We start from the raw sequence: 17,111 nt of genomic DNA, 5'->3' as shown, positions 1-17,111 counted from the left end.
TCCTCCTTTTTCTTCTAAAAAAACAGTGTGTGAGCAGGGGAAAAGGGCAAAGGGAGAGAGAGAGAATCCTAAGCTGGCTCCACACACAGCATGGAGCCCGATGCAGGGTTCGATCCTACGACCCTGGAATCACAACCTGAGCTGAAATCAAGAGTCAGATGCTCAACGTACTGAGCCATCCAGATGCCCCAGGACTTTTTCTTTGAAGACTTACAATCTAAATGGAATCAAGCAACAAATTTAATTATAGTTCTTAAGGATTACTTGGTTTCATTTTATGAATTTAGTACATAATACCATTTGTCAATGATTCAAATTTCTCTATAATCAAATTTAATTTTATTCTACCTTGTATTGTTTAATTGTTTACAAATATTCATTGATTTAAAAAGGGTTTTTTTGGGGCGCCTGGGTGGCGCAGTCGGTTAAGCGTCCGACTTCAGCCAGGTCATGATCTCGCGGTCCGGGAGTTCGAGCCCTGCGTCAGGCTCTGGGCTGACGGCTCAGAGCCTGGAGCCTGTTTCCGATTCTGTGTCTCCTTCTCTCTCTGCCCCTCCCCCGTTCATGCTCTGTCTCTCTCTGTCCCAAAAATAAATAAAAACGTTGAAAAAAAAATTTTAAAAAAAAGGGTTTTTTTTTTGCTAATTCACTCTCTTTATTAGTATTTATATTAACAATCAATCTATTCTCTTTTTTAACTACTTGATTTTTTCCCTTTTTCATAGGGTCTTTTAAATCTAGAAGAGTTTTCATTCCCTTTTTTAAAATTCCGTGATATTTAATTATTGAAAGAAACCAGATCATTTGTCCTATAGAATTTCCCACATCCTGAGCTTAGTTAATTTCATCTCATGGTGTTAACATATTCCTCTGTCCCCCCTCCATGAATATAAATAACTGATAGATCTAGAGGCTCGGTGAGGTTTTGGGGAGTGCCTAGAATACCTCATCAGGAAGTGCCATTTATTTTTGTGGTACTGTGCCAGGAGGTACATAATATTTGGTTATCTCACTTTTAGTGATGTAAAGATCATCATTGGGCTTAAGGGTTGTCAGGCTAATCCATCCATTATAAAATTCTCCATTAGCCCTTTACCCAGGAACTTATGACTCATTGAAACATGGAGGATGTAGGTGGACAGGTGTGAAAAAACAGAGGTCTAGTTTTCTGTTTTTTTGTTTTGTTTTGTTTGCTTGTTTTGTTTTACTGTTCTGCATAACCATTGCATCTATTGACGAGCATTGCCTACATCCATTGTTTCATGGGTTGCAAAATGGTGATTTTCTAATTCTATTATACCGCTCATATTTGTTAGCTGTGATTTTTCTATCAAGAAATTTTGCCCCAATAAACTCTTGGTCATCCTGAAAAACTGATGGTGTAGAAACATCAGGATAAATGCTTTATTTTCTCCCTTTAGTTTTAGAATAATAAAATGGTGCCTATCAACCTTCTAAAGTACCAATTATTATTATTATTTTTAAATTTTTTTATGTTTATTTATTTTTGAGAGAGAAAGAGACAGAGCATGAGTGGGGAGAGTCAGAGAGGGAGACATAGAATCTGAAGCAGGGTCCATGCTCCGAACTGAGCTGTCAGTACAGAGCCCGACCTGGGGCTTCTACCCACGGATCATGACCTGACCTGAAATCGAACGTTTAACTGACTGAGCCATGCAGGTGCCCCAATACCAATTATTATTTTTAAATGGAAGTTCTGGATTTTTATACATTTGACGTGTTTCAATTTATTTGAATGTTTAACTCAAACTAACCAATTCAAAAGGAAGCTGAATTAAATTTCCTTTCAACATTGTTTGAATATCTGGATCATAACACACCTGAAATGCCTGGGTACTTATGGATGGTTCAGTTACAGGATCCAACCCACCCTTTTTATCTGCTTAAATCAGTTTGAATTGTATCTTTTCTTGTCATGTGCAGCCTGGATTTCTAACAAAGATCAGTCATTCTTCTGTCCCTGTCCTGCGGTGAAACTTTGGATTTTAAAAAACAAAAAAAGTTTCCTATAAAATCATGCTGGCATTTATGCGAATCATCTTTGCTATTCCTTCTTTATGCTTTGAATCTTGGCAAGTCTCTTGAATAAAATAAAAGAACTGAAGGCACACAAATAACTGACTCTTTTCCACCAAAGGAGAAAGCATTTTAAAAAAAGGAATTTGAATCTCAGGCTTAGAAGTTTTCTATACTTAGCTAAAGTTACCAGATGCCTGGAGCAAGTGCTTTTACTAGTGGAAAGTTGCCTTCTGGTGTAGGGCATTTAGAGCCACCCACAAGCCTTTTACTGGATATGCACTTTCCACTGCTGGTAATTACTTAACACTTTTTAAAAAGTAGAAACAGAAGGACGCCTAGGTGGTTCAGTTGGTTGAGCATCCAACTCCTGATTTTGGCTCAGGTCATGAATTCACCGTTTGTGAGTGGGAGCCTGCTTGGGATTCTCTCTCTCTCCTTTCTCTCTGCTCTTCCCTTGCTCTCTCTGTCTCTCAAAAATAAATAAATAAACTTAAAAAAAAAAAACCTAGGGGCGCCTGGGTGGCGCAGTTGGTTAAGCGTCCGACTTCAGCCAGGTCACGATCTCGCGGTCTGTGAGTTCGAGCCCCGCGTCAGGCTCTGGGCTGATGGCTCGGAGCCTGGAGCCTGTTTCCGATTCTGTGTCTCCCTCTCTCTCTGCCCCTCCCCCATTCATGCTCTGTCTCTCTCTGTCCCAAAAATAAAATAAACGTTGAAAAAAAAAATTAAAAAACAAAACAAAACAAAAAAAAAAAACCTAAAAAGTGGAAACAGAGCTAGATGATCAAAGGAGTACGTGAGCAGGAGAGTGGATAGGAATTTAGGACCGATTTAAACATGGAGGATGTAGGTGGAGAGGTGTGAGAAACACAAAGAGGCATAGTTTCATGCATATTTATTACTGTCCCACCTAATTTACAGAGTGGAAATGAAGAATAATCAAGTAAGTTTAAAAGACAACCAGCAGCCAAGTGTTTTAATATGATCTAAATAGTAGTGGTTTAAATAAGATCTGAATAGTAAGATAATAAGAATGGGAAAGCCATTGCATGTAGAGAAAAGAGCAGTGAATTGGGGAGTTAGAAAGTCCTAGTTTCAGCCATTTATTCAACAAACCTTTAAAGACTGAATACGTGCTAGACACTGAAGATTTCAAAGTGAATACTAAACACTTGCTAGGCAGAAGGGGTTCTCTCTCATCCTGAATCTACCTCTCACTTGGCAGATGGAGTTCACTTGGCTTTGTTTTGAATGATTGAATTAAAAAGTTTCAAGTTATATTGATACAATGTATTAGATATATAAAAATCTAGTACTTCAATCAAAAATCGTAATTGGCTATTTTTGAAAGTTGCTAGGACTACCACTTTTCTAAAAATTTATGTAGAAAAAAATATCTACTGTTTCTACACAACTTGTATTTCAAGGTAATTAAAGAGTTAATGAGGAAAAAATACAAATACAAACAAAATATGTCGATTAGTGTAGTTGATGATCTATAAGCTAATGATAAACATGCTTGTCTTGCCTATCTGAGGACACCTGGGGAGAGGGTGTCACTGGGATTAAGGAAAAAAGGCAGCACCTGGTGGACTGCAAAAACACTCTACGAGTTCAGGTAACATTCTGGCTTCAGAATGTCAGACTGACAGCCCAGGGGCTGCCGGGCCGGGCAGCTGCTGACAGTTCTTTTCGGGTCTGGGTCTCACAAGCATGAAGCGCATTGCGGGTAAGGTGACCTAGGTCTCGCTCCTGCCAACGGCGTTAGGCAGGCTTGGACTTCGGTCTTTACTGTGGCATAGCTGCCTTTCTGGTCCCCACGACCGCAACCGCAGTCCCTCCGCCCAGCTCGAGATGGGTGAAAAAAAAAAAAGCACAGAAAGCGGATGCGGTGGGAGGCCACGCCCCAGGCGGCCGGGAAATCCAGCGCGGGCGCGCGCGTTGCCAGCCACTTCCGGCCCTCAGAGTCGGGGGCGGGGCCGCACGCGGCTCTGACGTGGGGCGTGCGGCTCCCCCTGTAGGCGGCGTGCAGCCAGACGGCCGAGCTGGAAGGCCTCGCAGCGTACGACGGTCGCTGCCCCTCGGTGCGCTCAGCTTTTCTTTCCAGGCCCGCCTCCCGCCTCCAGCCTCGAATTTCCTTTTTTGCTCACAATTTCCCCCGACCCTCTGAGTGCGCTTTCTTTTCTCGGGAAGCGGGGAGTGGAGAAGGAGGATAAAAAAGGCTCCAGGTGCGAGGCAAAGATGGAGGAAGGCTCCCAGGCCCCGGACTGGGACAGTGATGAGACGGTGATAGACGAGTCGGTGACGGAGAGCGACCTGGAAGAAGAGGAGCTACCCTGGAGAAGGTGACCACCTGTTAGCTCCAGGTCTGGCGGTGGAGTAGCCCTCGGAGATTTGGGTAGAAATCATTGGCACCTAAATGTGTCATTGCAGGCAGGATTCGAGTCTTGTGAGGCAGCCAGGCCTGAGCTAAGAACTTGTGAATAACCGCACCATGCCCCCCCCCCCCCCCCGGCCCAGTTTAGGACAAAATGAGCTTTCTGGTAGATGGCTGATATGATATAATATAATATGATATGATATATATAATATAATATACCTTTTTAGCCTGAGTCTAAGTCCTTTCGCACAGGCAAAAAGTGTTGGGTCTAAACTTCTGAGATGCAGTTTGTTTTAAGTAACTCAAAGCTCTGAACTAGGAGATGGTTAACATCATTTCTTTCAAGAAAAGAATGTGTGATGGGGGAACTGGTTACTACCAAACTGGAAACGAATAATCTTATAAGCATCAAAGATGGTAGTTCAGTTCATCAAAACCTTCTTGAACATAACTAGTTCTCCATGCTAGATATAAAACTATGGAAGAGGTGAGGCCACTGCCTTTGAGAAACTGACAGGCCAGGGAAGACACATAAACAGATAAACTGCTTTTTTTCATAAGCAGGTAATTTCAATAAAATGTGGGAAGTCCAGGGATGGAAGCATGCTTTGGCTGGTTTAGGAAACCAGAGGGACTCTCACCTCAACCCAGGGAGTCCTCAGAGATTGCTAGGGTTGACTTCTGAACAGAGGCTTGAAGGTGGGTTAGGAATTAGCCACATGAAGAGGTATCCTAATTTGGGGAAATTAGGTATCCTAATCTGGGAACTGCTTGGGTAAAGGTGTAGCGGTGGGACATAACATTGTTATGTTTTGAAATGTACAGATAGTTAAGTCTTACTGAAGTGAAGTGTTAAATGGTGGAGTGGGCAGTGGATGAGCCTGGAGAGGAAGGTAGAGTGAGGTGATGTAAGGCCTCATATATCCTTAACGCCTTTGTGAGATGTTAAGTGGAGGGGCAGCATAATCAGATTTTCACTCTCCAGGATGCCCTACATGAGGGCTTTTCAAATTTTAATGCCCTTATAAAATCACTCCAGAATCCTGTTAAAGTGTGATTCCAATTCAGGAGTTCTAGGGTGGGATCTGAAATTCTGCATTTCTAGCAAGCTTGCGGGTTAAAGTTGGTATCACTTAGAGCAGAGATCGCCTTTTGCAAAGCAAGGGTATAGGGGTTAGCTTTGGCATTAAAGTAGTAACAGGCTGGGATGACGAGAACTCAACTAGGAAGAAACAGTGGGAATGGAAGGAAAAGGGCAAATTTAAGAAATTGTGAGAAAGTAATTTGGCAGGAGATGGTGGTTAATCTGATATGGAGGATGAGGGAAGAGCAGCAAGTAAGGGATGATACCCAAGTTTTTGGCTCATTTATTTATACACACAGCAATATTTGCTCTTGGTGTGCATTTCAGCTAATACATGGAGTCTGTTAACAACCGTCACAATCAAGTTCCAGAATAGTTCCATCACTCCAAACAAAACAAAACAAAACAAAACAAAACAAAACACAACACCTCTCTTGTGCTGCCCTTCTTAGTCAAGTCCTTTCACTCATTTAAATCACTATTCCTATATGTATAATACCATGGGTTTTTTTAATCTATCTGATTTCAGCCCTCTTCCCCCTGTCTTTGGTTCTTAGCTTTATTATAGTGTGTCTAGGCATGGGTTTTTTTGGTATTTTTCACTGAGATTGTTGAATATATAAATTTATGTCTTTTACCAAACTTGGGAAGTTTTCTGTCATGATTTCTTTGTATATTTTTTTCTGTACCAGTATCTTTCTCCTCTTCTTCTGGGACTTTAATGGTCTACATGAATGTTAGACCTTTTGATACTGGTTCCCAGATTCCTGAAGCGGAATTAATTTTTTTTCCATTTTTTTCTCTCAGTTCTTCAAACTGTATAATTTTTATTGCTCTATATTCAGAGTTATTTACTCCTTCCTTTGGTCATCTCTATTCTGTTGTTGAGCCAATCCAGTGCATTTTTAACTTCAAATATTATCATTTTCTCTTCTAAAATGGATTCTTTTTATAGTTTTTATTTCTCTGCTGAGAATTTCAATGTTTTCATCTGTTTGATGAGGGTTTACCTTTTCTCATAGAGAATGATTGGAATAGCTGCTTTAAAGTCTTTGTCATATCATTCCAACATCTTGGTCATGGGGGTGCGGTTGGCATCTGTTAATTATCTTTTCTCTCAAGAATTAGATTTCCTGTTCTTTGTATGTTGAGTAATTGTGATTATATCCTATGTATTTTGAATCTTATGTTCTGTATTCTTGGTCCTGTTAAAACCCTCTTAAGGGTGTTGATTTTTGTTTTGACAGGTAATCAGCCTCATTAGGTTCTGACTGCACATTCTATTTTGCCTTCCTTGGGTGGTGGTTACCTCAGTCCAATTTTCAGAGTCTTTACTATGCTATTTGACTCTGACTCATGTACCACTCAGGGGTTAATCTGGAACTTGGGCAGTAGTTAATATTGTAGTTGAGTTCTCTAAATCTTTGTTATGCTTCTTTGAATCTGCTTTCTATGTGGACAGCTCAAGGTTGAGCCTAGGATTTATGTTGAATCGTATACAGAATTAGGTGATTCCCCTTTTGTTTGTTTTTTTTTCCCTACAGGAGTCTCATGCACCCTTCCTTCCCCATGCACACATGCTGGTTCCTATGACCAGAAAGCCAGATTTCTGTCAGTGTTAGCCTTCTTGCTTTAGGGCAGTCCTTGAAACTAAGGCAACCTTCATGGTGGAGTGTTAAGAGAAGAAAATAAAGGAGATGCTCTCCATACTCCTTAGTGTTTGCTTCCTCTAGCAAGAGAGACAGGCTTTCTCTTGGGTTTTAAGTGCCTAAGATGCCATGTTTGGTAACACTATATCTCTGAGGCCAAAGAAAACAAATACAACCCAGGGATTCCCCCCACCTTCTCGCATTCACAGATCCCTTTCCCTAGTCTTCTGGTTAGAGATAGGGGGTTTCTTCTGGAGTTTTTGCTGTCTGAGCCCACCGTGCAGCTTCAGGATTAGACTTTGGATCAAAGCTGGAGACAAATAAAGGACCAACAAAATGAAACAAACTCTGAAACTCATCCATTACAAGGTTGTTTAGATTTTGACTTCAGCCCCAATATGCCTGCTATTGTTTACTTTTCATATTACTCAGGTAGCTTTTAAGAAATACTCTACCAGAGTTTTTATTTGTAATGAATGGAGAAATAGGCTGTAGATGGTTTACTCTATCTTGTCTGGCCAATCATTTTCTTCCCCTCTAAGTCACTTAAAATGCTTCTCCGCAGTACCATACAGACATCATTTTTTCAGACCTCACAGCTCAAGGTTAAAAATTGGTGTTTTTATTGACATGGCAATATGGTCAAAGTTTAAGCATTGCTGAAGCTGAATTGCTGGACCATTGTATTTTGTTTTTCTTCATCTTCTTTGCTTGTATATGTTTTGTTTTGGCTATTTTTCATGCACAAGTTCCCAACTTTAACTGGAATGAGGGATACAGCTCCTAGTAAAGATCCCCAGGAGGCAATACGTATAGTTGTGTTCACTGTCTAAAAAAGCACTCTCTGAGAGCCTGGATTTAGTCCTAGCCTTCCCTCTGGAAACCATGTCTGAAAATGCATCCATTCCTTTTTGTGACTTGATAGGTGTTGCTACTAATCTTATGTGAAAATTCAAGTTGCTGACTAATAAGATTTTGTTGGCTTGTGATTTGTTTTCTAAGAGGCAGGATTCATTTTTCTTATATGTGCCCTGGGAACTTTTTATCAACCCTTGTATTCTTTTACAGCCTCTGTAAGGTTAACTGCTCTATAACATGAAGGGATATATCTCAAATTAATCCTGTTGAGTACATTTATAGAACCACCTTAGATAGTTCATTGCTACATGTATTTGTATATGTGTTCAGGTCACATATCTTCTGAACACTGTAATTGCATACAGTGAAAAGCTAATTCAACATAATTACCCTGGAAGATAAGTGTTAATTTTGTCCCTCAAGACAGACCAACACTGTCTTCACGTGAATTGTGTAGATGGAAAATACTTGTTACAAAGGATATACTTGGGAAAGGGAGGAAAAGAAAGCAAAGTACAAGGAGACAAGGATTTAATAACCACATTAAATTGACTAAAGAAAGCAACATTTTGGTTAGGGTGTATATCAAAATACTGGCAACTCCATTGATTAAACACAGTGGTGCCAAGTGCTATTTTTAGAACTGTGACACTGAAAGGATATTTAATTAGATTTTTTTATGAATCAAAGCCTTGAAATAACATTAGAATTGTGCTATTTTGATAACTTTGATAACATATAAACTTTGAACATATAAAATTGAAACTCTGTCCCAAAAAATGTTACCATATTTTTAACAAAACAGTGAAAATTATTTGAGAATTTCAGATTTTGCCTGAAAGTTTTTCTTTTAATCCAGCCATCTATTTTCTCCCTCCCTTTTTTATAGTTAGTATTTGCTATTATCTCATTTTCCAATATCTTAAAATTATATTTTATTATTAAAATATGCATCTGTGGGGCACCTGGGGGGCTCAGTTCATTGAGCATCTGACTTTGGCTCAGGTCGTAACCTCGTGGTTCATGGGTTTGAGCTCAGAGTCTGGAGCCTGCTTCAGATTCTGTGTCTCCCTCTCTCTCTGCCCCTCCCCCAGTCGTGATTTGTCTCTCTGTCTCTCTCTCAAAAATAAATGTTAAAAAAATTAGAGAAAATATGCATCTGTAATGAAGTGGTCAGTGACTTTTGGTGTATTAGCTATTAATGTAGTCTAGTAGTTTGACTAGAATTCACTTTGAAATTAATGTTCTCTTTTCAGTTATTTGTTTTAAATGTTAATTTTGAGAGAGAAAGAGAGAGAATGAGCAGGGGAGTGGCAGAGAGAGAAGGAGACACGTAATCCCAAGCAGGCTCCACATTGTCAGTGCAGAGCCCCACATGAGGCTCAGTCTCACGAACCACAAGATCATGACCTGAGCCAAAATCAAGAGTTGGACACTTGACTGACTGGGCCACCCTGGTGCCCCTATTTTATTGAGAACATGGATAAGTAATTTTTTGGCCCCCAGTCTTTTGGTTTTCCTTTTTGTATAAAAATATTCCTGACTACTCTCTTATGGAAATAGTTAAAAAAAAAAAAAAAAAGAAGAAGAAGACCAAAGATTTATGTTATTAGGAAATTATTTCAGAGTTATTTGCAATAATGAAAACGTAAAAACAAATGTTTTAGAATTATATAATGCTTAAATAAATTATACATCCTTGTGAGGGAGTATTATCAATATTTAATGGTTTTAGGAAGAATTTTAATGACATTGCACATGTTTAAATATAATTGTTAAGTGAAAAATGTAGTGTCTAAAACTTTATACAGATCAATCCAAACTTTGTAAAATTAATGGTTCTATAACACATTAGCCTTCATAGAAAGAAAGCTGAAAGGAAATACACCAAAGTCTTACTACAGAGAGAATTCTAGGAGATTTCTGTATTCTTATTTATAATTCCCTTTAGTGCCCACATTTTGTATAGTTTTTTTTGAATAGATAATATATTTACATGGTTCAAAACATTTTAAGTATAAAGGGTAAAAATCTCCTTCTCATCCCTATCTCCTCAGCTACTCATTTTTCTTTTCCATAGACAGCCAATATATTCGATATATTTAATCCTCCCTGAGATATTTTCTTTTCTTTTTTTTTTTTTTATTTATTTAATTTGAGAGAGAGAGAGAGAGAAAGCATGCACAAGTGGGAGAGGAGTAGAGAGAGGAAGAGGAGGAGGAGGAGGAGGAGGAGGAGGAGGAGGAGGAGGAGAGAGAGAATCCCAAGCAGGTTCCATGCTGTCAGTGTGGAGCCCGATGGGGGTCTTGAACTCACAAACCGTGAAATCATGACCTAAGCTAAAATCAAGAGTTGGATGCTTAAACGACTGAGCCACCCAGGGCTCCCTGCCAAGATATTTTATAAGTTATGTGTATATGTTTGAGAGCATATGTAAAATTTTTTTCTAGAAACAGAAGAACTATGTCAAAGAGTATGGGTGTTTATAATCTTAATAATTGATTTATTTGGATTTAGATCATAATTAGGAAGGCTTTCTTTCCTCCACACTTATAAAAGAATACCTCCTTTGTTTCTTTTAATACTTTTTGTTTCATTTTTAAACATTTACATTTTGATTCATGTGGCATTTTTATATGGAGTACACTGTGAAGTATGGATCCAACTAAATTATTTTCCAGATGTCCCCTTCATTGTCACAGTATTATTTTTTGAAAAATCCTATCTTTTCCTCTGATTTTAGATGCTGCCTTTTTCTTTTTTAATATTTTTTAACGTTTATTCATTTTTGAGAGACAGAGTGTGATTGGGGGTAGGGGGAGCAGAGAGAGAAGGAGACACAGAATCCGAAACAGACTCCAGGCCCTGAGCTGTCAGCACAGAGCCTGATGCAAGGCTCAAACCCATGAACCATGAGATCATGACCTGAGCCGAAGTCAGAAGCTTAACTGACAGAGCTACCTAGGTTCCCTTCTCCCCCCTTTTTTTATTTTTTTATTTTTTTTAAATTTTTTTTTTCAACGTTTTTTATTTATTTTGGGACAGAGAGAGACAGAGCATGAACGGGGGAGGGGCAGAGAGAGAGGGAGACACAGAATCAGAAACAGGCTCCAGGCTCCGAGCCATCAGCCCAGAGCCTGACGCGGGGCTCGAACTCCCGGACCGCGAGATCGTGACCTGGCTGAAGTCGGAGGCTTAACCGACTGCGCCACCCAGGCGCCCCTCCCCCCCTTTTTTAAAGAGAAAGTGCCCATGTGCACATGCAAGCTGGGATGGGGGGCCAGAGAGAGAGAGAGAGAGAGAGAGAGAGAGAGAATCTCAAGCAGGCTCCATGCTCAGCACAGAGCCCAATGCAGGGCCTAATCTCAGAACCGTAAGATCATGACCTGAGCCAAAATCAGGAGTCAGGCCTTTGACTAAGCTACTCAGATGCCCCAACCACCATTTTAATATACTAAATTTCCTATGTAGGTGAGTTTATTTAGGAGATTTTATTCTGTTTATCGGTGTGTCATTTTATGTGCTGGTTTCATTTTTAAAAAACATTTTCTTTTTTCTTTTAAATTTTTTTTAATGTTTATTTTGGGGAGACAGAGAGACAGTGCAAGCAGGGGTGGGGCAGAGAGAGAGGGAGACACAGAATCTGAAGCAGGCTCCAGGCTCCGAGCTGTCAGTACAGAGCCCTACACGGGGCTTGAACTCACGAAGTGCGGGATCATGCCCTGGGCCGAAGTTGGATGCTCAACCGACTGAGCCACCCAGGTGCCCCTTTAGAAACATTTTCTATCCAAAAATATTTTAATGTTCTGTAGGTTATTACCTCCTTATTGCTATTTACAAATTTTTTCCTAAGTGTTCTTATTTATTTTACCAGATGAATTTGAGGATTAGTTGTCTAGTTCAATAAAAAGTCTTGTTGGAGGGGGCACCTGGGTGGCTCAGTTGGTTAAGCATCTGGCTTCAGCTCGGGTTATGATCTCATGGTTTGTGAGTTTGAGCCCAGTGTTGGGCTGTGTGCTGACAGCTCAGAGCCTGGAGCCTGCTTCAGATTCTTTGTCTCCCTCTCTCTCTATCCCTCCCCCACTCATGCTCTGTTCTCTCTCTTTCAAAAATAAACCTTAAAAAAATTTTTTTAAGTCTCGGTATTTGTATTAGTATAATGTTAAATTTATAAATTTACTGATGGAAAATTGACATCATGTTAATTTTTGCACTTTTTTTTATTAAGGTAGAATTTACATATAGGAAAATTCATTTTTTTAGTGTACAGTTCTGTGTGTTTTGACAAACACATACAAAATTGTGTAATAACCGTTACTACAGTGAAGATATAGAATAGTACCATTACCATCCAAAATTCCTTCATGCCTTTTTTGTGTAATTTTTAGATTTTAAAAATTAAAAATTTTTAAAAAATAAAATAATTCTGACTTTTAGGGACATTAAGATGAATAGATTGTTTTACTTCTTAGAAAAATGTACTAAAGTAATGGTATTATCCATATTTGTTTTTTTAAAATTTTTTTTCCCAACGTTTATTTATTTTTAAGACAGAGAGAGACAGAGCATGAACGGGGGAGGGGCAGAGAGAGAGGGAGACACAGAATCGGAAACAGGCTCCAGGCTCTGAGCCATCAGCCCAGAGCCTGACGCGGGGCTCGAACTCCCGGACCGCGAGATCGTGACCTGGCTGAAGTCGGACGCTTAACCGACTGCGCCACCCAGGCGCCCCGGTATTATCCATATTTGAATAATGAAATTTTCAGTCCTTAGTAATGGCCAGTAGTAATTGAGTCAAAAAAGTTTTTTCTCGTTATAGTAGGAGACTATATTTGTTCTTACAGAGAGTATGTTAGGTTAAGGACTGGAGTCCTTTACATTGTTAATTTTGCTTGTGCTGAGAACTATTGGGAAATATGGGTTTTTTTCTTTTTTTTAATGTTTATTTACTTTTGAGAGAGAGGGAGAGACAGAGTATGTGAGGGGCAGAGAGAGAGAATCCCAAGCAGGCTCTGCACTGTCAGCACAGAGCCTGACGTCGGGCTTGAACTCATGAACTGTGAGATCATGAGCTGAGCCAAAATTGAGAGTCAGACGCTTAACCAACTAAGCTACCCAGGCAATCCCTGTTTTTTTTTTTGTTTGTTTTTTTTTTTTAATGTTTATCCATTTACTTTTGAGAGAGAGAGTGAGTGAGCAAGAGCGCAACCTGGGGAGGGACAGAGAGAGAGAGAGGGAGACACAGAATCTGAAGCAGGCCCCAGGCTCTGAGCTGTCAGTACAGAGCTCAACATGGGACTCAAACTCATGAATGTGAGATCATGATCTGAGCTGAAGTTGGACGCTTAATAACCATCTGAGCCACCCAGGTGCTGCGGGGGTTTTTTCTTTTTAATGGTGACTTATTTTTCTTAGTAGCCTGTTCTTTCTTCTTTATGTATGTGATGTATATTTGCAACTGGGAATGGAAAACATGAGATAGTTCTGTAAATTTTCTTACCGCTCCCCCAATTTTTTTTTTTTTAATTTTTGCCTCCACAGTTATGTTTTACTAAGCTTTTAAAACAATGTGAGAATCCACACAGTGGTATACTATGAATTAATAAAAAGAAATAAGGAGAGTCTCTTTCCTCTAGGACGATCAATCTACTGGATATATTGTTAGGAAAAAAAAGAAAGTAAAGTATATAAAGAATGCTACTGCTTATTTAAGAATGGGTGAGGGCATATATACTTATATTGCTTATATTTCCAAAAACACATTGGAAGGATAAACCATACAATATTTAAAAAATGGGAAGGGAGGGAACAGGTGAGTGAAAGAATACATGCTAGACTTCTCTAAATACATCTTATTTTGTACATTTGTTTTTCACGAGATATAAATAGCTTACATAATTATAAAACAAAATTAAATCACCATGAAAAAACTTTCTAAAAAGGAAAGGCAAGATTAAACAAGTGAATCTAATTGTGTATTGACTTGGTAGCATAATTACACAAAAAGGACCTGAGTGCCTTTAAAACAGAATTTAGGTGAACATACCAGACGAGATTAACTCTCAGGATATAAAGAATTGCAGAATACATTTAGGGGCGCCTGGGTGGCTCAGTCGGTTAAGTGTGGGACTCTTGATTTCTGCTCAGGTCATGATCTCACGGTTGTGAGATCGAGTCCCCATGTCAGGCTTTGCTCAGGGCATGAAACCTACTTGAGTTTCTCTCTCCCTCTTCCTCTTCCCCTCCTCCGCTGGTGCACACAATTTTCTCTCTCAAAAAAATTGCAAAGTAACGTCAATAATCACACTGTTAATGATAATATTAGTATGGTGGACTTCAAGTCTCTGTGCAAAATGAGTGGTTCTGGGTCTAAGGCAAGAGATATATAAGCTGAGCCTAGAATATCTTATTCCGGGAAGCTAGGGAAGACTAGTGATGTATTAATTTGCTGAGGCTGCCATAAAAAATACCATAGACTAGGTGATTTAACTAACAGAAATTCATTTTGTTTCATCTCTAAAGGCTGGAAGTCCAGGATCAAGGTGGTGGCAGGGTTGCTTTCTCCTGAGGGCTTTCTCCTTGGCTGCAGATGGTCGCCTTCTTGCTGTGTGCTCATACAGTCTTTGCTCTGTGTGCATTCATCCCTGGTGTCTGTCTTCTTATATGGACACCAGTCATAATAGATTAGGGCCCCACCTTCATGACCTTCTTTAACCTTAATTGCCTCCATGAGCCACTTTGAAGGGCTTCCCACTAGCTAAAAACTAGACAATTTGAGCATTGATAAGAATAATAACAGCAGTGGATTTAAATCTATGAATTCATAATGGTCTTAATATTCTGAAAACTGGTCAAGAAAGAGAAAGAAGTAAGCATTTATTTTTTCTTTCCTGTGCAAACTGTACCTAGGTAACCTGGCTGAGTAACATGGCTTGACTGTGAATGTAATGATATAGTTGATGAGTGAAAAAAAAAATTTTTTTAAGCTTATTTATTTTGAGAGAGTGAGACAGAGAACACACACAAGCTGGGGAGGGGCACAGAGAGGGAGAGACAGAATCCCAAGCAGGCTCTGCCCTGTTAGCGGAGAGCCTGACTCAGGGCTCAGACTCATGAACCATGAGATCATGACCTGAGCCAAGATCAAGAATTGGTCACTCAACTGACTGACCCACCCAGGCGCCCTATGAAAAATTTTCTTTTAACATGTAACAGTGGCCATTAATAAATGAAGAAAGTGGCAAAGTAGAATACCACCATTTTATATAGGTCTAATAAGATAATGAATAGACCTAGGCAGTGTTCATAAGTGGCCACTAAGAAGAGTGACAACCACACTGTTGAGCAAGTTGCCAATCATCATGAGTAGAAATGCAGATAGTTTTTTTTTTTTAAGTTTATTTATTTATTTTGAGAGAGTGCATAAGTGTGCACAAGCTGGGGAGGGGCAGAGAGAGAGGGAATGAGAGAGAATCCCAAGCAGGCTTTCCATTGTCTGTCCAGAGCCCAGTGGGGGGCTTGAACTCATGAAACCATGAGATCATGACCTGAACCAAATTCAGGAATTGGACACTTAACTGCCTAAACCACCCAGGCTCCCCAGAAATGCAGACACTTCTGCCTTATCCATTTTGCTATCAGGATCACCAAGGAAAACAAAATGCAGTCAAGCACTGGCTGAAACAGCACTTTACTCACATTGAGAAGAAGCACAAGATCAGCTTCAATTGTAGGCATTGGTCCCCCATAGCAAGCAGTCACTCTCTGCAGTTGATGCAGAGAGATTGGGCTGCATACACCCGTCTTGTGCCAAAGAATGACTTCATCTTGTCCCCACAGAGGACAAATGTAGTAGTGGGGTTTGCCAGTTGCCATATGGCACATACAATTACACAATAAAAGAGTACACACTGAGTCTGAAACAGGGCAAGGTATTCCCACATAAGGTCACAAATCCAACACACGCTGGGAAACACTTTCTTAGTAAGAAAGTGTTCCATGCCGAAAGCTGAGAGGGAGTTGAAAGACTATACAGGAGACTACCTTCTCAACAGTACTTTATTATCTCCTATAGGAAGTATACACATGCACCCCACCCCCATTTGAACTTGAATCAGGTCAAACTTCTAGCTCTAATAGCCAGTTTATATGAAATATACGGGATAGAGGAACCCGTTACATGACATGCATTTAGAAAATTCAAAATGTGGGAAACTGCAGGAAAAAACTATTTTTTTCCAACTAATAAATTGTAGTGGGATGGGGATAATTATGGATTCAAAGAGAGACTTAGACATAGCAACCAAATGCAATGTTTGCACCTTGTTTGGATCCTCTTTTGAACAAAACAACTAAAAAGAGACAGTTGGAGAAATGTGATTACAATCCATTTAGTTTTCCATTGGTGTATAACAACTTTTTCCAAAACCTAACAACTTGAAACAATAAACATTATCTTGTAGTTTCTGTGGGTCAGGAGTCCAGGAGTGTCTTAATTGGGTCATCAGGCTCAGGGACTCACAGGACTGCATTCATCTGAAATCTTCATGAGAAGAATTCACTTCCTGCATAGTGATTCTTAAGATTCACTTCCTCTCTGATGGTTGACTCTCTTAGTTTCTTGCTAAAAAGGGTTCTCCACAGAGCATTTCACAACATGACAAGCTGACATCCATGAGAAGGAATAAGCAAGAGAATAAAAGGGGGAGAGCAAGATGAAAGGCAGTGTCTTTTTGTAACCTAATCTCAAAAATAACATCCCAACACATTTGCTATATTGTGTTCATTAGAAGACTTTCTGCATCTAGTCTGTACTCACAGCGGGGCACCGGGCATAAATACCAGGAGACATTTCAGAGGCTGCTTACTGAAGACTGTAAATATAGTAATATTAAGGAATTTTTGGCTTTAGAAAGTGAGGTAATTATGGTTATTTTTTAAAGTTGCGATTATTGTGGTAATGCTTGAAAAGAGTTCATATCTTTTAGGGTTCCATACTGAAATATTTCCAGCTGAAATAGAATAAGAGGCCTAGGGCTTGTTTCAAAATAATCTAGTGAGAGACTGGCAGGAATAGAGAGGATGGCAGAAGGATTATAGAAGA

General features: G+C 39.6%; 1 protein-coding gene across 1 annotated transcript in view; it reads left to right on the top strand.

Moving 5' to 3' along the window:
• The first annotated feature begins 4,120 nt into the window (after positions 1-4,120).
• Positions 4,121-17,111, top strand: part of ANKRD31 (ankyrin repeat domain 31) — a 144,451-nt gene continuing 131,460 nt past the window's right edge. The window contains exon 1 of the mRNA XM_032593356.1: positions 4,121-4,382. Coding sequence (XP_032449247.1) covers positions 4,279-4,382 — 104 coding nt within the window. The 5' untranslated portion in view covers positions 4,121-4,278. The remainder of the gene's footprint in view (positions 4,383-17,111) is intronic.

Source organism: Lynx canadensis, chromosome A1 (assembly GCF_007474595.2).
Source record: "Lynx canadensis isolate LIC74 chromosome A1, mLynCan4.pri.v2, whole genome shotgun sequence".
In the NCBI taxonomy this organism is placed as follows: Eukaryota; Metazoa; Chordata; class Mammalia; order Carnivora; family Felidae; genus Lynx; species Lynx canadensis.
Note: the sequence above shows the minus strand (reverse complement) of the source record. Positions and strands in the feature narration are given on the sequence as shown.